The sequence below is a fragment of the Nipponia nippon genome, unplaced genomic scaffold (genome assembly GCF_047370975.1).
Source record: "Nipponia nippon isolate SJK-2023a ecotype South Korea unplaced genomic scaffold, ASM4737097v1 scaffold_16, whole genome shotgun sequence".
Lineage (NCBI taxonomy): Eukaryota > Metazoa > Chordata > Aves > Pelecaniformes > Threskiornithidae > Nipponia > Nipponia nippon.
The window spans coordinates 8122170-8135661 of NW_028262332.1; the positions used below are offsets into that span (position 1 = coordinate 8122170).

A 13492-nucleotide genomic window follows, 5' to 3' on the forward strand; every position below is an offset into this window, starting at 1 on the left:
ATTTTGGCAACAAGCAGCCAAAAAAGGAGAATTAATGCAGAGGAGGGAGCACAGGACGGAATGGTAGCTCAGGCGAAATGGGAAGTTATTTTCAGGAGCATTTGTATTCCTCACATAACCCCACCTTCTTTTGCACTTTTTTCCCCTTCCCCTGTCCACATGTGCTACAATGCAACACATCTATCCACCCTGGAGTAGAGGCCTATTTTTAGGAGACATCATGATCCAACTGAATTGAACCTTGGAACTCAAAATGGTAACGAAGCTTGCCAGGGTCACAGGGAGACTCCTAGGCACTACTGGAGCCACAGCCAGCTAAATGTGACCGTCACCTTCTCAGGCTTTATTTGAGAGCCCTGTCGCAGAGGCAGCTTCAGGCAGAAAAATCAAAGTTGCTCGCAGCTGCCCTGTTGTGTTTCACGTTGCAAAGACGAGTGTCCGATGACAGGTGCTGTCTTGGGAAGTTTTTCAAAACAAGTACACGCTATGTGGACTAAAAGATGACAAATGTTGGGGACACAAGAGACACTATTCCCAGATCATCTTTCCAGCCTTCCTCGCCCTGTCATGTAGTTTAAATTTGAACACACAGGCTCTGATGAGACCAAAATTATCCTCCAGTTTGTAGTTCACTTCCAGCTTCCATGCTACAGCACAAATTGCTTGTCAGAGCAGTCCTACCACCTCCGCACCCTGCCGTTTAAAATGCCAATGCCGTTGTCCATTCGTACTTGGCAAAGGCTGCGATACGCACAAGAAACACAGTTCCCAAACCTTAATAATAATTTCTAGCCTAGCCCTATCCTTTCAATCTGTCTCATGCAGCCAAAATTTTAAGACACAAGCAGAAAAATGAGTGCATAAAACTTGCAGTCTGAGGTTTGGTAATGACATGACCAGAATCCGTTGGAAGCCTGCAAAGTTAAGTCTCACAAAAACATCTAAACAAATTACTTAATTTCCATACAAGTTCTCCTCTTCCAGAGTGGATGGACACTTCAAAAGACAAAAAGATACAGCAAGAATTGTTTTTCCCTACTACAAATCAAGCTGTTTGAAGAATTTACATAAACAGGATGTAAATGCCAAACACAGAAGTGCAATAAAGTTTTACTTTAGCCTCCGTGAGCATAAAATTCCAAGATACACACTGAGAAACCAGGCAGAGCCCCAGACTGACTTACCTAGAGATCTCTCAGCTAGTCCAGGAAATAAATGCTGCTTTTTTTTGTTCAAAGACTGAAATCGAGGTACAGGCCGGTAGTGGCTGATCTCACCAGAACGCTGGCGTCCGCAGGCCAAAGTGACCTCTGTGCTGCCCTCGATGCAGCCAAGGGTCGAACCGGGCTTTTGTCAACCTGTAACCAGGCCAAAATACTCCGGGCGTTAAACGCCTGGGTCAGCACCAGCCGCCAAGAGGCCGGGGTACGGCTCAGGCCCCGGGGAGCTGAGATCAGGCGTCAGGGATGGCGGTGGGCGCTTCAGGGAGGGAGAGGGGACCCTCGGCATCCCCAAACCGCCACGGCAGCCGGGGCGAGGCGAAGCGGCGAGCTTCGTGGGGCCTCTAGCGGCCGCCTCCGGGAAACGCCGTGGGAAGCGGCGGGGCCAGCGGGCGAAGGCTGTTAAAAACCGATTTTTAGCGGTTCCGACAAGGCCGCTGCGCCGCCATCCCGGCGCTGAGGGGGCTTTGCGCCGCCTGCGAGAGCCGAGCAAGGCCGCGGGCCGCAGCAAGGCCGCAGCGAGGCCGCCTGCAGCTCCGGCAGCGCGGTGGGCTCTCCCCCGTCACCGCCGCCCGCCGCTTCGGCAACAGGACAGCCCTGCTCCCCGGGCGGCCCCAGTGCCCTCGGTGGTGGGGCAGCACCAGTTGAAACCGAGCTTTTAGTCAACTGAAAAGCAAGCGCTGCGTCGCTGAGGCGGGGAGCAGAGACCGCTTTGGAAAAAACCCATAAATAGTGTTAAAAAGATCGCCACGTGGGCCCAAAACCAGCGGGTGCACCTGGACGGAAGAGGACTTCAAGAAAAAAAGGTTTCGCCAAGCAAAGCTCACAGACACGGAAATCATGAAGACCATCAGCCAAAATTATTTGGAAGAAAGTTTTTTTTTCTGAGAAGTAAAGCCTACGTGAGTGCTAACTAACCTTTACTCGCAAAGCTCTCGCTTCTATGAATGTATGAAGGAAGTAACCCAACTCTTGCTGATTTTCTAAACCATTTTGTAACCACTTACTTTTAAAATCCACCAGCAGCTAAGCACTTCCAATAAATCAAGATCAATCAGCAAAGATACTTTAGATTCAGGAAATTAAATTACTTCTTTCCCTAATGTCTACTGCATGTTTATTAATTACAGCTGGGTTATGAACTACCAAACATACTACTTAGCATTAGTCAGTAAGGAAGGTGCTTTATTTTTCTCTTTTTGTACCCTAGTGGATGTACTTCTCTGCGTAATATATATATATATATATTTTTTTTTTACACTGGCAAGTGCAGCTTCTCAATGCTAAGCTTGTTAAGGGATATGCAAAATGGATTTAAAATAAGGTAAGAGCAAGTCAAAGTCACTTTCTGCTTTGTTTCCATTTCACTTACGCTGGGCTGGAGAAGTCACCCCAATGCAGAAGGCCCACAGACAACTTTCGGTATCACCTAACCCCAAGATAATGTTTATGGTAACTTTTACATAAAATTCTCCAATAACACCGTTACTCGGCCAAAGCGCATTCACGAACAGATTGTGTGTCACTTGCGCCATCCCCATGCACGCGTTGTTGGTCAAACTGAAGATTATTATACTCAGTCCTTAATGCTGAGGTTCATGTATGAATTTCTAAATTGCTTTGAGCAACCTTTCAAATATTCGTTTATTTCAGGGGGAAAAAAAAAAAAGTAAGAAAGTGCCAGTCCAGAAAAAAGAAAAAGCAAACCAAGAAAACAACCGTAACCTCCTAGGCTGAGCCTACAGCAAAATGGCCCCGAAGCTCCCCTTGGTTTAAGAAACTGCCCTCCTGCGTGCACAGCGGCTCTCGGGCAGGGTACGGAAGAGAAAAGCGTGTAGGCAGGACACGGTGAGCCAGCCAGCTTCTGACAGCGTCCCCAGCTTTGCAAACCACAGTCTCTGACATTTTCAGCTATTAATTTGTCTAATTACTGTGTAGTCTCTAGACTACACGAACAATGCCATACAGAAAGCTAATAGGCAGATTTGCAGTACTGAATTGTTTGCAGTTAAGTTATGGATTATACCGTCACGTCGTCGCCGAGTTTGTTTTTCACAGAAGAAAAAAAGACTTTGCCTCCGTGCAGAAAAATGAGCTTCTAACGACGAACCCCATGCAAAAAGGGGCAGAAGCACTTGTCTGCTCTGTACTACGCAGAACTCGGAAGATGCTTCAATACTGAACTCGTTTCTGCATGTTTTGTCTTGGCACAGCTTGGTCCCAAAGAGGTCGGCTTGCAGGGAATTTAACACAGAGTAGTGCAAAACAATACATTTTATTTGTTCACAGTTAAACACAAGCAACTGCCTTGACATTTTAGAACATTCTAATAAGGACAGCAAAACCTCCTTTTGGTTTAAGTTCTCTTTAGCTTACGATTGTACCATTTCCTCGTATTTCATATTTATGGCATTTAATGTGGATTGTTTAACATGCTTACAAAGAGCGAGGCAGGGAACAGATTAACTTGACAAAGACAGCAATTTTAGATTTAACTAAAAGCAGTCAGTTAAAAAAATCTGTTTCCACTTCACTGATGGGACCCCTTCAAACAAACTGCAAGTTAACTACATACAGCAGATCCATGATTTTTAGACTTACAAAAAAAATTGCAAAATTTGTTCCTCCATAATCTTTGTGGTCCATAAACAAACCTAAAGTGGTTTCCATTACTATCCCGGTGCTAAAATCCTTTTTAAAAGAAGAAAAAAGCCACCTTATCAATGAGCTTGCGTTACCGCCAGGGCATTTTTGTAACCGACAACAAAAACCGCCTCTCCTCAGGACAAGTGAAGCCATCATATAAGCAAGATTCCTTTTTGGGCTCGGCAAAGCAGAAGGATGGGCTAGTGAACTCCTCCGACCCAACGGCATCCAACGGCTGAGCCAGCCCTTCAAGGGCAACGTGCAAACCGTTCACTCCTGGGGCTGGGACCCGGTGGGGCAAGGGGCAGGAAACCTCCAAATCTTACCAAAACGTACGCTACCACGTTTGCTACCGCTAAGTCTTAGAAAGCCTATAGACATGTCGACAAAACCAGTCTGTCACTTACAACCAACTCTCTATTTTCTATTCCATGCAGATTCAAGCTTTGACAAAACCACTGAAGTTCACCTTTACTTCCAGAGTTAGGACTGACCAACCGAAAGGACACGGAGAATAACTTAGACAGGCAGAAATGTATTTAGACCGTAGGTGTTATGGAAGAAGCGGAAATGGGAGGAAAAGTACTGTCAGGTGCAAGTTAGCATATTGCCAGCCGCTTTGACAGAGTCCTGTTCCGATTCAGGTTGAGAAGGGATTTGAACTACAAGTGCAAGTGTACTTGGACTTGATTTATATGCAAGACGATTCTTGAACAGCAGCTGCCACCCACAGAATGTTTAAGAAAAGAGGCCACGTGTGATGCAGGGTAACTGTGAAGCCTGATACGTCTAAGTGCGCCTGGACCCAGACATATCTAACATTTAAAACAAGCACACTGCCTTCCGAACAGCGGGCTCTGTTCTGTCACGAAGGAGATTGAGTCTGACCACTGACAAGCCCTGATCCCACAATCCTCCTTCACAGAAGGCTCATCATTGACTTAAAACATGATTAACGCAGAAAGGCTTCACGACAGAGTTCCGATTCTCAGTTTGAGCAGGCTTCCTCTTCACCCTTGTCTTCTAAGGAAACGGGATGAGGGCGAAGGGGAGCTACCTAGAGCCAAATTGACATTGCTGAGCTGAAAAATGTACTGCAGTCTGAGCAGAACAGCACTCAAAGGAAACCATATTCTCTAAGTCAAGCCTGAAAACGTATTCCCAGGAACAATGAAGCCAATTTCTTGGACTCAAAGCACAGTGGTCTTGCTCAGTCCGGGAACAAAGACCAGAACTATGAAGGAGGGTCAGGCAGCAGAAGTACTTCCCTGATTAGAGAAACAAATGCTCTTCTGCAAATCTTCATAAGCTTGCAATTCTACATACATGTTCTGCATGCTCTCCCTACTTGAGTAAAGCTTCCTTTTCCCTCTTCTCCCACCCCAGTTGCTTTCCCATATGAACCAGTCTGAGGTCAGTACCAGTCTGTCAGGCAAACACTTAAAATACCAAAAAGATCAGAAGCTAGTGTTTTAACAAGTCTTCAGCATATACGGTCTCTTCTGCATTACAAGCTCCAGTTCCTTATCAAGTGTCTGTTCAAATGTGACTTTCCAGGAAATGTTAAGGACAATATAAACATTGATCATGAATTAGGGTGAATGAATTGTTTTGCAGAGGTACACTGTTCTTTAAACATTTAGGTATTCAATCAGAGTCCAGCTTAATGAAGCCTGGGCTCTGAGGGATGTGGGACAGTGGACAGGCAAAATAGAGACCTTTAGATGAATGCACTAGAAATTCTAGTGCTGCGTCTTTCCAGGATGAAAGCAACCGAAGTCACCTGGACAGGCAGCACAATTAACTGCTCTAAATTGGAAGCTTGCAAGGAAATACAAAGCATTCGTAGTAGACTCACAAATGTTAATTTGGCCTCATATTGCACTCAAGTTCATAAACGCAGCCACTCACTGGGGACAGGGAGAAAGGGAAAAAATACTTGCAAATGCTAACAGTTGTCTCTTCAAATTAGTACACGCTGCTAAGGACTGAATTTGAGAAAGAAGCAGGAGTTAGGCTGGGCATTCAATTCCAGACCCAAAAATCCACTTTGCATTCATTCAGCAGCCTTCTTCCGTTTCTGGACATCAATCCTATTCCGCTGCATGAGCTAGCTGCTCAGACCAAAGAAACATAAAAGCTTTTAGTTAAACTTGCATTCACACCTCCTGTTCTATGCCAAGAATATGAAAATAACACTGATTGACTATCTTCCTTTTTAACTGTGGTCATGATGAGTTTCATTGTAGTCCATGATATGAAGCTGTCCAACACTGCTTTCCTGGATCTTAGGCGAGAGGCTAAGGTTATCGGGGCTTGGAGGGGCCTTTGTCTCCATGCTTGGATCTTTACATAGTTCGGTCTTTAGACCATCAGAAAGCCTGTTGATGGTTACACCCTCCTCATCACACTGGCTCTCACTCTTGTTGCGAAATAATTCTCGTGCCTTCATTCCAAGGAAGCTCGTGGAGCTGGGGAGTGAACCTACAGTCAGTGGGACAGTAGTCGAGGGCTCCAGCAACACGGATGTCTCCCAGCGACTGCTGAATCTCTGGTTCTGGGGTTTTTCTGGGGTGGAGAGCTCACTGCTGCTGCCACCCTTACTGCTACTACTACCTCGAGTGCTGGGAGGTTTGGTCTCTCCATTTCTACCAATTGTTTCTTCACTGTATCCCGCCACAGCATCTTCATTACTGCAATCCAACCTGTTTTGGAACGAGAGAGGATACAGTGTCAAGGAAATGGCAGCAACCGTTTGCAACGGAAAGGGAAATGCTGGGGAAGGCAGGTTGCTGTGATTAGTTTCCATTTCTGCTACTGCATATGTACTTCAACAGTTTGCCTTTCACTGATTTGTAGCAAAGCAGAAGTGACAGAGCGTAACCAGAAAAGTAAGTGTCACACACTCGGCTTTGCAACATCCAGTGTTTTAAAGTCCAAAGCTGACAATAATCCCAAAGCAGAATGGATCCTGATCCGTTAAGGTCAAGGAAGAGATCTGTACATCTTCCTTGGATTGCAGAACTGTCTTTTACCTAACCCAAGCACAGGTGATGGCCACAAATCTGCTGGCAGCGCAAGAAATTATCCTGATGCTGTAGCAGAATTTGGTGTAGAAAAAAAAAGGTATGATCTGAAGAAAAGTACAGCACTACCTAGACTCTTTAGGTAGACATACGTAAACCAACTACTTAAAAACAGTGTAACAATTTGTAGATTAGAGAGACCGGTCTCTGAGACAAACCAGGGGTTTCTCTCAAACTTTGAGTAACGGTTCAGCTATCTGCGAAGGACTTCATGAGCACTTCCAGTTTTGTCAATGACTCTCAGTAACCTGGGCACAGTCCTGAAATAGATTCAGTCTGTAAAAGGGGGAGTAACAGAAACATTTTGAGATGATGTATCCAAGTGCTAGGAATTCCACAAGGATATCAGCTTCCAAGGAGCTGGTCATAAGTCCAGCGTATTTTACATCGTCACCCTTACCTTTCTTCTGCTGCTTCAGCTGCTTCTGTTTTATCATCTTCAGGTCTTTTCAGTAGGCTGCTCTTCTCCAGCCGGCCAAACAGATCCAAGATCTCCAGCTCAAATGCCTGTGTGATTCTTTTCTGGGCCTTGTACCTACTTTCTACTGCTTGCAGCTGACCTCTGAACAGAAAAAGAAACCAAAACCCATCAGGTCCAGTGTCTCCAGATTCTGCCTCAACTATGATAGTGCATCTGCCAATGCACAGCTAAAACTTTACACGGGAAACGCCTACCTTGCTTGGATTTTGACATCTTCCAGGTATTTCTTTTGCTCCAGGAAGAGGTGGTCCTTTTTAGCAAGCTGAGATTCCAGTTCAGCTATCCGTTTCTGGGAAGCATCAAGCCTTTGACTTTGCTGTTGAACACACAATTTTGCTTTCTCCAGTTCTTTCCGAAAAGCAGTGTGCAACATTTCAACCTCCTCGAAGGAAAGAACACAATGTTAAAGTATAATTTGATCACGTGTTATTTTTATCAATATTTAGACATGTTTCTGATGCTATAAATAGGCACATTTTTAAGCAAGATGGAATAAAAGAAGCATTTCTAAAAACAGATATAGAAAACTGGATACTCTGAGGATGTACGCTATTAAGTTACTGTGAAAGTAACTATACATCACTGGAATTTATTAGCACATTAACGTTCCCTATGAAAAGCTCTTTTCAGCAAAGCAAACTTGCCGCTTCTGCACCACATTAGAATAGACAAACTCCATTTCAAAACCATTTTTGCAACATGACCTTCATTAAATACCAGTAAAAGACTTTTTTTATTTTTTTGGCTTATTATTCACCTTCTTTAATTACTTGCTCTCACGCAGAAACAGTTATATTGTTGTGTAATTTACTTGCTTCTAATTAAAAAAAGGCTCCTTTGAAGTCAGGAAGTAAAACCATATGAGCCACAGAAGTTTTAGTACAGTTAATACTGACTCTTAATAGGAAAATGAGCGAGTGAGAAGAGTAAGACTGCTTGTTTTAAAACAGCACCTCACAAAAACCTGTAAAATCCTGGTTCAGATCTTTCTACAAATTCTAGCACTACTACCCTACGTTATACACTTTCAGATAAAAAAGAGCCCAATGTTACTTTACCAGCAATAGTCTGCTGCCAATTACATTAAGAGCACAGTAAAGTCTTGGCCTTTGGCAAGAAAACATTGCTAAGAATTTACATCAAGTGGCTAAAACTGACTTCGGGTGTACTCTAACATCCCCTTCTTGGCTTTCAGGCACAGGGCACTGAAGATATTCCATAAACCTACAATGCACAAAAGTATCTGACCAGAAGATTAAATATAAAATCCAATCCCTGAAAATCAATTTCAAAACAACGCATCTGTTAAGTTCTGAAGCGTTTCCTTCATGCTGAACAGAAGGCTGAGAACAGCTTGATGATGACCTCAGGTGAAGTCCTCCCTAAAAGGCCTCCCCTCTGCAGCTCTGCAATCATACCTTCGTAGTGTCTGTGTGCTTGTGCTGCAGCTGCTCCAGGTACAACTCATTGACCTCCCCAAGAACCAGAAGTTGCCTGTTCAAGAACTCCATCTGCTGTTGCACTGATTCACTGTTGGAAAGCTTTAAGAGAAATTGAACAGAAGCAAACATTGGACTGAACAGTTCAGCAGGAGAGTCACAGCTGATAGGCACTGTGTTCACAGGGTATTTTTATAAAGAAGAGAGACAAAGACAAGAATCCAATGCATCATAGGTAATAAGTGTTAAATAAATCAGTTTGCATAAAGCTGGTGACAGTCCATTCAGAACCTCACCATATAGACACTGCTTCCCTCAACCGTGTTTCCACTTAGATGAGAAGTCCATTCAACTTCTGATACAAACAATATCTCTAAGATGCCAAGATTTAGCAGAGCTTTAATACAAGTTCATATTGCTCAATCTGCAAATTCCTATTGTGGAAAAAGCAGCCAAAACGAGAAGTTTCAGAAGTCTTTGAACTGAGTTTAAAGTTTCTTTACCAAAATACATTTCTCTGTGTTGGTTTTGTGCAATTAATATCAGATTCTATGGAACTAAGCATCAGCTTCTTTCAGAACAAGAAAGAAAAAGCACCTGATAAAAAATTATCAGAAAAAAAAAAAGAAACAGAAAGACACAAAGGGACCCTGAGGACAGTGACTTTTCTTACCTTTTGAGAAACTTGGCTAAGAAGCAATTCAGTGTGACACACCTTGTTGTTAGCCTTCTTTAATTCTAACCTCAGATCTGCAATCATATTCCGGCAGTCTTCCAGCTTGGTCTGTTCAAATAAAATAAAAAAACCCCCATCACTCAGGGTTCTGAAACTTTAACAAGGTCTAGCAATGGCAAATGGCTCGAGGGCCGTGACCCCCAGCGCTGTAAATCAAGTTATACTGAGTACCTGTGAAAGTCCCAAAACCAGCTAAGAAACTGCATTTCCCTATTTCCAAACTGAAGACAGGACAAAACAGAACTATAAAAGGACGATGACTAAGTCAGGCATTTCCAATTATGCACTGTCTTCTTCTGAATTAGGACAATATCTCTAATAGACATATATAACTTTCTCTCAGATATTTCATGCCATGTTATTGAGAAGGCTATTTTTAAAACCAGTAAGTAGATAACATAATTTTGTTCAGCGTCACGCTTCATACCTGCAATTCCTGGCTCTGGTTGTAGAATTCCTCCCGGTCGTGTTGCAGCTGTCTGATCTGGCTGTGAAGCTGAGCCACTATATTTTCATGTTCCTCCTGAAACTGGTGGTACCTTGCCTGTTCTTTCTGCAGACTCAGTTTCAAGGCCTGGATTTCTTTTTCCTGTAGTTTCAGCTGATCCTTCTGTTAAGAACCCCATATGAAGCATCAGACAAGACACCTGCTTTATCAGTTAGAACATCTGTCCTAAGCTGCTAGCTAAGTAAAGCACTAGTCTCAATTAACAGCATGCAAGCGTAACACTTTTCCATACGTAGAACATTTTATAGAGAGCATGTTCTTAAGGCTTTGGAGGGCTTTTTGGCTGAAAAAGAGATTAAATGGTGCTAGAATGGACAGGCTGAAAACTCCAAGTCACATCCAAAGGCACAGTGAGCAATAGCAGGTTATTCCACTGCACCTCATGCTTTTGACGGGGACTTTGGCTTCACAGCTGAAGCTACAGTTCATTTTCCAAAACCTGTTTGGAAAGCTATTTTTGGCTTTTCTACTGAATGATCAAAAGGTGAAACTGTAGCTGGAAGTAGCTATAATATGGAGGTACAGAATGAAACATGCCTAAACCTGTAATGAGACATCCTTCAGTGCACTTAGAACTTCAAATTTTATCATAGTAAATACCTCTGGAAAACAACATCTGAGTTTTCAAAGTTTTGGCTATTACTCCTCAATTGAGGAGCAGAAGGAGAATACTTCTTCAAATAATGCAATAAGGTATCTAGCCAGGCATTAAGTAACCACTCCACTAACTGTGAAGCCTTTAATATTATCCAAAGGGAAGCGCTGGCAGGGGTCAAGCACACAGGCATCCACTGATTCAGTTGCCTGCAGTCAAATAGAAACTACTGGTTTTAATATTCGTGGTGCATGTAACTCATCCTCAAGTCATTCCACAAACATTGACTTTAATAAGGTGAGAAACGAGGCTTACTTTTTTAATTGAGTGGTACTGAAAGATACTGGCCAAACCAATTAATACCTGTTCTAGCACCAGTGTGTTTAAATGACTGCTAGAGTTGTACCCCTGCTCACCATGGCAGCATTATGTTCCTCCAGTGCTGTTGCTTTAATCACTTTTCGCAAGAGTCGACGGTTCCGAAGGGCATGTTGCTGTCTTTTGAAGCGTTCATACAATAACTGGTTGTGCAGCAAAAGCAATTGGTTACGCAGGGTGTGAATCTCATCTGAAGGGGGAGAACCTGGATTGGAGTTAGAAGACACAACAGGTTACTGAACGGTACTGTCCCTGTTCCACACATGGGAAATATTTTCTAAAATAAGCAAATTAGATTTCTTTGACAACTTAAAACAATCTGTCTGTTCCATTTGATCTCCGACACAAACTTAAAATTTTAAACATTTTTCCCAGAGCAACATGTATATGCTTCAAATGGATTGCTCCTTCTATTAAGAAAAAAAGCCAAGCCATCACCACAGAAGCCTAAGAGCACAAAACTATGACACACATGTGAAACAGCAAGAGAAACAATCAGTTTTAGATTCAAGTAGTATTTCAAAGGTGGAAAGATCTGTTAGATGATCAGCATCACTCTGAAGGCTAGCAGATCTTAAATGGTCAAAAGTAGAAATGTTTAGAATTGTGGGGAAGGCAGTTTTCACTTGTCGAAGATGAAAAAAAACCAGCTCATCTCACTGGAACACAGACATCTATCTGCTAAGCGGATAAACCATGACTTAATGGAGGGCACCTTCTTTTTTTTTTTTCTTTTTAACTAATGCAGCAGAAAAAGTATGCAGGTCATTGTTTAAGCAAGTCTAATAACAGAGGAACAGATTGCCAAAACACGAGAAACTTCCTCACCTCCAAAGTGAGTCCAGTCAGCAGATTTGCTTGGCAGAGACAATCTGAAAAATGAAAATGCATCATTAAATAGTAAGGTTAAATATGCAAACACTCTGCAAGTCACTTTAAAATGGAATGCCCACCTCAAAAGAGCTTGCAGCCTAATGAAAGTACAATTGTGGTCAGTCGGTATGAAGAGAGTAAGGAGGAACCGTGCAAGCAGCAGGTTGCAAGGGCAGATGACGGAGGGCGTAATTTCTTGGAACTTGGAGAAAAAGTCTCTCAAGCACAGAAAACAACACAAGGACAAAGCGGAATACAGGGTAATAAGATGAAAAGAAGGAATATGGCAGATACACCTAAACCTTGAATCTGGTTCTCCAGTTCTTAGCTTCATGTATGTTAGAAAGAAGAAAGTGTCAATCTCCCCTTGGCCTCTACACATTTGCTTTTGACTATCTCGTGTGGGACTTCAATCTGATAAAGTAAACAAATCTCACTAACAGTGGCACCAAACCCTCACTTGCAGCACAGCCAACAGCCCTGCTTCTTCATCCCAAGCTCTGTCAGTGAAGGCAGGAAGAGTCCTACCGTCACAGCCCCTTTTGTAACACCCAAGCAAACTAGTTACCACTGCAAATACAAAAATCCTCCACCCAGAACCCCTAGCTCTGTTAACAGTAATGTTTCACAAAACATGGTTGCATTGTAGATTTCCAGACACACTTGCTTTTCAGGCACAGCTGTTAAAATAAAGCCAGCACAAAAAGGAGTAACGAGAAAGTTTGCAAAGATCTTCAGTCACCTACTTGTTCAGCTCCTTAGTGTGTGCATCTGCTCCTTGCTGTATCAGTCTGTCCAGTACTTCCACGGGAGAAGTAGAGGACGTGCAGTCATCCTCCTGGGTTCCCTTGGCTTTCTTTAGCAGCTCCTCAGTCTTCTTGCCAACAAAGAGGTAGGCAGTCTTTGGTAATGCAACCTCAAAAAGGTGCTCATATAGGAGAGGCTGCCCACTCCCAAACACCACTCTTCTTTGTGCTGGTACTTTGCAAGGGCTGGGAGTGAGAATACTCGTCTCCCCAGAGGTTTCTTCCCTGTTACCAGCAGGGCTTTCACCAGAGCCTCCACAAGGCTTGTCTATGGGAGTAAATGTTTGTTTGGGTGTTTCCCGCGCACTCTCAGGCCCAGGCTTGTCCAGAGAAGACGTTAAAGGCTCAGAGGTCTGACTGTGTCCCTGAACACTAGAGACTACTGAATGGGTCTTCTTTTGAGAGCCTGACAGACTTTCATTTGTGCGGTAAAACGGAGAGTCAAATCCTCCTCTAGGCACCATGTGTTCAGCATCGGTTGTGATCTCGGAGATCTCTTTAGATATTGCATCTGAGAAGGATGGGAGGGGGAAGCATAATTACACATCTTGTATTTCGACATTACAAACATTTCCTTAGCTAAGATATATGTAAGGATGACAGAAATTACCTTCCTCTCTGTCCTTTTCAGCACTATCTTCAAAAGACAAACCACCTAAAAACTCTGGAAGATCACTTAAGGTTACTGAACTTTTACTACCGGGTGTGTCTGAAGAAAAGAAAA

General features: G+C 43.3%; 1 protein-coding gene across 10 annotated transcripts in view; it reads right to left on the reverse strand.

Moving 5' to 3' along the window:
• Window positions 1–3476: 3476 nt before the first annotated feature.
• TSC1 (TSC complex subunit 1) overlaps window positions 3477–13492 on the reverse strand; it is a 53023-nt gene continuing 43007 nt past the window's right edge. For 9 of the 10 annotated variants that reach the window (XM_087752895.1, XM_087752892.1, XM_087752896.1 and 6 more), the window contains 10 exons: window positions 13379–13477; window positions 12709–13279; window positions 11918–11961; window positions 11128–11294; window positions 10036–10218; window positions 9546–9656; window positions 8852–8974; window positions 7628–7815; window positions 7353–7514; window positions 3477–6571 (listed from right to left, as the gene is read on the reverse strand). In XM_087752895.1, coding sequence (XP_087609021.1) covers window positions 6085–6571; window positions 7353–7514; window positions 7628–7815; window positions 8852–8974; window positions 9546–9656; window positions 10036–10218; window positions 11128–11294; window positions 11918–11961; window positions 12709–13279; window positions 13379–13477 — 2135 coding nt within the window. In that variant the 3' untranslated portion in view covers window positions 3477–6084. The remainder of the gene's footprint in view (window positions 6572–7352; window positions 7515–7627; window positions 7816–8851; window positions 8975–9545; window positions 9657–10035; window positions 10219–11127; window positions 11295–11917; window positions 11962–12708; window positions 13280–13378; window positions 13478–13492) is intronic. The other variant, XM_087752900.1, reaches the window with a different exon arrangement.